Genomic DNA, 8388 nt, shown 5'->3' with positions numbered 1-8388 from the left:
GGGGGGGGGGGGGGGGGGGGGGGACGAGGTGAGGTATGCAAGAACGAGAGACAGAAAGTGCGGCGACCGAGGAAACGAGGAAAACGGAGTAAGTTTTTCTTGCGTAATTAGCCGCTCGGCGTAAAGAGAACCTTCGGATAAGCGGCGGAGAGAGAGAGGGAGAGAGAGAGACGATTCTTCCGGGGATAGGCAGAGAAAATAATTAACCTTACCGTTTTTCGTTTTGCGAAAAGGAGCCGGATCTCGCGCGACTCTCGTGCCGGCTTTTAAACGCTGTAATAAAAGAAACGGAACCCCATCGCATCCTCGGCGAAACGGGAGAAGGCGCTTCTCTTCTCTCACTCCCCCCTCTCTCTCTCTCTCTCTTTCTCTCTCACTATCTCTATCTCTCTCTTTCTTCCCCTTGCCTCTATTTTCGTTTTTTCGTCGAAGGTAGAGCGTACTAGGAGCGTCGGTGAAGCGCCCAAGTGGAATTTAATTCGACAAAACAGCCACGCATACCAACCCCGAGGAATCCGAGTCGCCGGCGATTTTCAGCGAGTACATTTTTAAGGAGTAATATACGAGCGAACAAGGATGGGGAGATAAATGCGGACGAGAATCGTGAATATCCGTTGTTGCGCGGATTATTTCTTCCCCGAGCGACGTCTTCTCTTAAGATCGGATTATACGAGGAGAAAAAAATTTAATATAATGTACAAACTTAATTATAAATTCAGGTAAAATGTAACATGAAGTCATTGAAAGAACGATTTGGAAATTAAGGATACCCAAGGGGCGAGTTTACAGTATTGCGGATATGAACCTTCGGCAGTTGACGAGAGGTCTTTCCTAATTGTCTCGTGGCTGAGACGTTCTGAATTTCGTAGTTGGCCGATGATAATAAGAGAGAACGGTGTCGTTTGCAACAAAATGTATTTTTTTAGATCGTATCTTCTTCATTATTAATCAGAGAATAACCCAGTTTACGTGACATTAAGTGATCCTTTAGTTTTATAACAACTGATATTAATAAAATTCAAAGTTATTTGAGCAAGAAGACAGTGAGGAATTAACAACAACGTGGCCAGGCGTTTTAATTCAATGTTGCGATATCAGAAGCTCTATTTTCGTATTAATAACAATACAAAGTGCTAACTTTGGCTTCAATTATTTCAATCCTTCTCTAGTTTTACATACATGCAGCTCGTATTCTTTTCAATTAATATATTGTTGAAATTTGAAAAGACTCCTAAGAAAATTAATTTATAGACCGACTATTTGACAAATCTCGTACTCACACCCTCTGTCATCGGGACATATCCGACTGTAAATTCATTCTTAGCGGATTTAGAGGATATAAAATTCAAAATCACGCTCTTTCCTCGATATTACACATTATCTTACCCGATGCGTTATACCGGTCGATAACGTTTCCATCGCAGAATGTACAAAATTCATGAGGCAGGCGAACATAATGATACCGAGCCTCTATATTTGGTTCCGACGAACTGTCGGTTTGAATTTGACTTTAAAATAATTTCTGGGGTAGCATTGCGGTCTCTCGGATAGACATACGGGGTGATATTTAATTCATGACTATTCACCAAACAGCGCGGCAGTTGGGAAGTTTAGCGACCAGTTTCGAGTTTATATACGCGAGCGGGAGCGAGGCGAAAGTCAAAGTGGAACGTTTCGTGCGGAAGAACAGTCTCAAAGAGAGAACTGCGTGTAATGTGCGACTTTGCCACGGATTGCACAAAAGTGCCTGCAGCGACGCGGCATTGACAGATACACACATAAAGAGAGAGAGAGAGAGAGAGAGAGAGTCTGAGTCCACTTCGATTCTATTTCCATTCGTATGGACGGAGCAAAGACGCTTGAAGCGTCGATGGGATATTACTCTATTGTTAATTCAATCGATATGATCGCGATTATTGACTCCGTGAAAAGGGGGAATCTGAGAAAGAATTTACGGAACCTTTTAGGAACCAGAGCATGGATTTTATATATATATATATATACCAGAGCATGGATTTTATATATATATACCAGAGCATGGATTTTATATATATATATATATATATATAAAATCCATGCTCTGGTTCCTAAAAGGTTCCGTAAATTCTTTATATATATATATTCTTTATATAAATTCTTTATATATATATATATAGCGCCATTAAATATTAATATTGTCAATATTAATATTTTTGTAGGTTTCATATGATGCTTGAATGTATATACTCCGAAAGAAGGATTTGCTACTTTTGAAAGAACTGCCACTAAATACATAGGTAAATAAATAGTGTGGATCAAACCTCCAAATTCCTGTTACGAAATAATTCGATTGGATACGATCACTTTATCAAACCTCCCCGATTGTAACGACCATATCTTCTCTCACGTCACATCGTGCTCGTTAAAAGGATGATATCTGGACGAGACTGGAAGAAACTTTTCAGACTTTTATCGTCGTCGTCCTTTTATTCGGGAACAACTGATTTCACCACCGCGATACACGATTCCGGTTCTTCTCCCCGGCGCGAAATTCATTTTACGCCCGCGGCGGAGCGCCGGTACCGCGGATTGTCGTTGAAGCTCGTAATTAGGAACCTCATCGTCTCTCTCTCTCTCTCTCTTGCAACGCAATCGTGCCGCGGAGTGTTCTCGTTTCTTTCTCCCCGCTGGCCACAGCGCGGTAAGAAAGGGCGTCCACCGGTAAGATCGGCGCGTGACCAGGGTTTCGCAGAGCATGTCGCCGAGCTGAAACGTGGGGTTGGGGGGGGGGAGGGCTTTTCAACCCGAAACCCGGGCGCCGACATCGACCACCTCGACTTCGCCGGTCACGCCGCGTTTTGTCTCCGATTCCAGCGAGAGCATTCCGGAGTTATGAAACCCCCGAGACAGAGGAACTCCGTATTCTTTCCGAACGGTGATTCAATATCTTTTCGCGGCCGGGGGAAGGCGGCCGTGTCGTATGAAAGCGGTGGAGGAAACGGGTGAAAAAGAGAGGCGGCGTGTGGTGAGAAGGAGAAAGAGCGAGGGAAGGCCGGAGGGAGGAAGGGTGGGTGGACGGATGGGGGAAGTGAGAATTGGATTTTCGCGTCTCCCTAAAGCTGACGTGATATTATCCATCGAGGGGGCGGGCACTCCGGAGTTACTAGGATCAGCTGCTAAGTCCCTCTACGACGCGCGAGTTATTGCTATAGTGGTACAAAATGATTTCTCGACGGGAGATGTATGGACCGCGATCTACCCCTACGGTATTACGGCGCCTCGTGCTGCTGTAGCTCTTTCTCCCTCGCGCGCGCGCAGCGGCGCGTGGATTAGTGTTGCAAATACTCGCGAGGAAAGAAAGCGGCCGAAGGTGCGGGGCCGAGGTTGAACCGTTGCCGAATCGTGTATTACTTTCCGAGTATATGAACCAGCGAAAAGAAACCGCGGGAGCGCGCGCACGGGGGAGAGGGGGGTGCGCAATGAAATATGCCGTTTGAGGAAACAAAGCGTACGTTTTACCCGAAGTTCGACGGTAAAATGTAGGTCGTCCGCCGAACGTTACGACCGAGAGAGAGAGGGAGAGAGAGAGAGAGATCTTAACTTTATTTGGATTATTTCCGTATTACTTCCAGTTACTCGTCATAACTCCAAGAAGCAAATCCAGAACCAGAGAAATTCATTACCCACGTAGAGACGCGGCGCATTGTACCAAATTGAAGATACGTATTACTCGCCGAGGTGGCTGACGCTTTAATGGATGCGAGAGGAGCCGCGATGTTACCTACTTCACTTGAAGATGTAATTGGGAATAGTTATAGAAACGCGAAGTGAATTAACATCTTAAGGAGCGAAGAACGAGCGGGAAAGTCGAATATTGACCCGCTTCGCGTCGCCCGTATCGGAACGCTGGTATATTCTTATCAATCGCGAGCGCTTTTCATTTCTATCAACAGTCCTCTCGGCTTTCAATTCCCTCCCCGACATAATGCGAGAAGCGCGAAGGTAAAATTTCATACAACGCGCCCTCCCCTCGGTCTGCCGCCGCGGCGGATTGTTTTAATCAGATCATCAGTTTGCCAGACAGCGAAAGTCGCCGGCACGGCGTTAGGCAATTAAACCGTGCAAATTAGCAATAACGAGAGACGGAGAAAGAGAGAGAGAGAGAGAAAGAGAGAGAGTCAACGGTAACATCAGATGGTTCCGGCTGGCCGGAAGCAACGCGGAGCGCGTGTCGTTACCGGCGCAATTATGGTGTCTTTCGCCCCTCGATAGGATTAGAAATCCAGCCCGGTCGGGCTTATACCGCGTGACTATTAACCGACTTGCAAATTGCCCTTATCCAGTTTCTCCGTTAAACGTTCACGCCGGGGCCGATTTTCATGTTTTTCGCTGTGAGGCGGCGCTCGAATTCATGCTGCGCTTCATCTGGCGGCGCCATTCAAATTTCAATTATTTAACCCTTTGCACTCCGCTGTCGCCGTAGCGGCGACATGGTTGTTTTGCTGCCTCGGCACTTTAAGAAATTTTAAGTCCTAAAATTTATGTTTTTCTTTTATAATATAAGTTAGAATATGTTTTGTTATAAAATAGCTAAGAAATAAAAATTTTGTTTTATTGAAACGACTCTATTTTTCTTCTACATCATAGGTATGTACTTGGAACTAATAGCCTCTATGCATTACTAGGCTGGAGTGCAAAGGGTTAAATTTTCAACTATACGGCAATTTTTTCCAGTTACTAAACGAACTATATTTTTGATGGTGAGCGGCGTCTAAACGAATGTTCAAGCGTGACCCACCGGTGATGCACGCCGCCCGATGGCTCAGTATCGTGTGACCCACCGGTGATGCACGCCGCCAGATGGGACAGTCGAGCGTGACCCACCGGTGATGCACGCCGGCGTGAACGTGTTAAATACGTACGCTTACTATAGAATGCAGTTAGCATCTATACGTTATTTAAATTTGTGGTTCCCGTTCGAACATCGTGTACATATATTTATAAAGTTACTCACCCGATGACATCGTTCTTGCTTCCTCTCGCCGATTGCTTCTCGCCAACTGCTTCCTGTCTCCGTGTGGTTCCTCGCTCTGTCTCCCTCCCGTCCCCCTCCAACTCCTTCCTTTCTCTGCATCTTCTTTCTCACTTCGCCTTCTTCCTCGTTCGAACTGCTTCCACTCTCCGCATATTTCCAAACGTTTCCAACGTTCACTCACGTGCATATCACGGTAGATTATATAAAAAAAACGCACTTATACGATATCGGCGGTCTCCCGGTTTGTTTCGACACTTCCGAACCTCGTAGTATATCGTTACGAAAACTCGAGAAACGGTTAGTCCCGATACGCGGCCAGCTTTGGGCTGTTACGCGAGCGTACTCGACAGGTAATTACTGCCGGCTAATTACCACGTTACACTTTAATTAATGCGGTATTTCGTTCGACACTACCGATACTGCGGCACGCGATTAAACCGACGTCGTACTGCGGACGAGTACGTAAAGGGGAGCGCGTCTTTTCACGAGTCGGCCATTTCAATAGAGTGCGTCGACGTCACAACATGGCGTACACACTGAACGTGTACGAACCTGCATGATGGATGTACGATCACGACCGATCCACGAATACCAGTCGGCGTCAATCCCTGGTAGTGATTAGAGACGGACTGATCTTTCCGAGACGCCGAACTGACACGAAGTGCCGGCCGGCGTAAGTGGATCGCGCGAATCAAAACAAATAACCATAAACAATAAACAAGCGCGCGTCGGCAAGTAACGAACCAGACTGTTTTACCGTCCTGCATGCACACACACAAGCGCGATAGTGTTTTCGTTCATCTGCAATGACAAAGAGGTATAGATCGGTCACAGAAAGATTGCGACATTTCTTTGGGCGAGTTTCCAAATGCATGTCCAATGGGAGAATTTATTTTTTAGTAATTCTCAAGAGATTAATTTTCTTGTCAGGTACGAAATGTGTTGCGAGACTCGCAGGAAGAAAGTGTTGCAAGCTTTCTGACTATACGTATAATATATCGATCAAAAAGAGATACTGTATAATCACTTTGTTGGTCCGGAACAGCAGAAAATTCCTTGACCAAGTGTGTAAATGCGTGTGTGTGTTATACTGACGCGCCAACACCGTAGCGTAGCATGCATTGCGAACGAATGACTAACGTGAAGTGCTCCATTTAACGAACAGTCCGCTTCGATTATCGCAGGCGCGAAGTCATGGCGTACACACAGCATCGCACGTATTCACGCGTTACGGTTTATTGACGAATTTCAGTCGACGTGTCCGATTTCCCGCGACGACAAACGCGAAGTACACAATCTCGTGGAATTAACGCGAAGTGCCGGAGGTGAATGTCAAGTGACTGCGTGAATCGAAACGAGAAACGGAGTGTGTTGCAAGTATCGGGTCGGACCGTTACCATGTTCTGATGTAAAAGATCATCGCATAGGAATAGGACCGTGGCTGGCTGGATTGACGAGAAATTCAAGCTAAATCGCATTATTTCACGGTATTTATACACTGTCGAAAATGCATTGGTCGAATACGTTTCATCGGTCAAACGCGTATTAAGGAAAATACTTGAAATAATAATGTTACATTCATACTACTGCGAGATTATATTACAATTTTCAATTTTACGTACATGGTCGAAAATCGCAGTCAATGTATGATAAGGTTAAAAATATACACATAAAAATATGCATAGTATATCAAAAAATGAAATATTTTTTTATTACAAGAAATTCGACCAAATCATTTCAACTTATTGTAATTTCATATGATACTCTAGTAACAATAAGTTTTGCTGACCTTATTGATGCAATTTTATGCGTATACCTGGTTATATTATTTATTATATTACGTTACGTTTTTAATAAGTACGTTATTACATTTGTGCTCATAATATGAATCATTGCAATTTATTAAGTATTTGCTTGCTGTAATGCAAACGGTGCCAACGCGTTCATTTAAATTCATGGTTCCTGTTCGGACATGTTCTCGCGAGTTAAAACACTCAGGCCCGACCATGAGAAATAAGATACCCGGAGCAAAAACCGGCTAGTAAAGCTGCTCCGTTGGCGAACGGGAGTAGAGCCTTTGATCCTTTTCGTCGGCTGCAATTTAAAGAGGAGCAATTGATAGCACACCAAGGCCAGGACTGATTCGCTCTTATCACGAGNCTCTTATCATGAAAACCACCCTCTTATCGATCACTCGCTCGTATATAACCGCGCATATCTGCTCAGCGACCGCTTTCGACTATCGACTTGTCCGAAGAAAACTGTGCCCGCGTTTCGAGAGGCGGACATTGTAGTAATTTACCTCGCAATTATCCATTCCAGTATTTTATCGTTGGAAATTATCTCGCTTTAATTTGCATACGGGCGCGTTTGCTTTATGCGGTTATCCGCCTTGCGAGTTATTCCCGAAGAGGTGTCGATCCGTAGCGCGGTTTTATCTCGCGGCTGATTTGCAATTGACTTTTCTTGACGGGAGTTTAATTTGCGACTTAATTATCGCCGGCTTTAGTGTGGAAATGTGCGATCGAAATTAATGCGAACCGACCAGACTGATAACGAACGAACGCCGTGTGCAAGCGAACACGTCTCTTTTCAGTGTACTTACATTGCGAGATATCGGCTTTGCTGTACCGCGACGACGCGTTCGCGAGCATGAATTACGTCTACTCTCTCTGATTGGTTATAGCCGTTCAATTTCCTACGGTAAATAGCTGGATAATTAAGTCGCGGATTAAATTTCCATCGAGACGTCATTAAACATGAATCAATTAAGTGTTGATCCGACAAGATGCTCCCGGTGACGCGATCGCAATTTTCAGTAATATTCCGTAAAAAATCTGGAGCTAGAAATATCAACTTTTATACTGTTTAAACGAGCGGCGACGGGGCGGCGATACGAGGAACGCTCGCTCGTTCGGCAACGCGCGCTGGCGATATCCGGTCGCGATTAGTCGACTTCTGTACCGGGGCCAAGCTAGATGGATAGGATAATCCGATAATTCCATTACTCCCCCGCATTGTAATGCCATAAAGTTTCGCCTTAAACCGCCGACCGCCATCAGCGGCGACCTCGGCCTGTCGCGCCGCTCGTTCCGCCGAAAATTACGTTTCGTCGCGCACGGAGATCAGCGCGTGCGTGCATGCGCGCGTGCGTGTGTCGTCGGTTTTGTCCTTCGTGAACCCATCTCTCGCCCCATCATCTTCATCATTTTTTTCGTTACGCCCGGGAACAGGTGATGAGTCCGATTAACGCACGGCCGACCCGTAACATCCATAATAACGCAAATGTGTTTCGACGTTTCATTAAACCGCGCCTCGCTCGTGGAACTTCGCGCGCCCGGCCGATGATCACTCATGTTGCTTCCCTTCCGTTT

General features: G+C 45.5%; 1 protein-coding gene across 1 annotated transcript in view; it reads right to left on the bottom strand.

The window, feature by feature from the left end:
- LOC106747405 (glucosylceramidase-like) overlaps positions 1-5463 on the bottom strand; it is a 141753-nt gene extending 136290 nt beyond the window's left edge. The window contains exon 1 of the mRNA XM_014624898.1: positions 4994-5463. Coding sequence (XP_014480384.1) covers positions 4994-5113 — 120 coding nt within the window. The 5' untranslated portion in view covers positions 5114-5463. The remainder of the gene's footprint in view (positions 1-4993) is intronic.
- Between the last annotated feature and the right edge of the window lie 2925 nt (positions 5464-8388).

The sequence above is a fragment of the Dinoponera quadriceps genome, unplaced genomic scaffold (assembly GCF_001313825.1).
Source record: "Dinoponera quadriceps isolate SergipeBrazil2010 unplaced genomic scaffold, ASM131382v1 scaffold167, whole genome shotgun sequence".
In the NCBI taxonomy this organism is placed as follows: domain Eukaryota; kingdom Metazoa; phylum Arthropoda; class Insecta; order Hymenoptera; family Formicidae; genus Dinoponera; species Dinoponera quadriceps.
The sequence above is the reverse complement of the archived record's forward strand: the minus strand, read 5'-3'. Positions and strand labels throughout refer to the sequence as shown.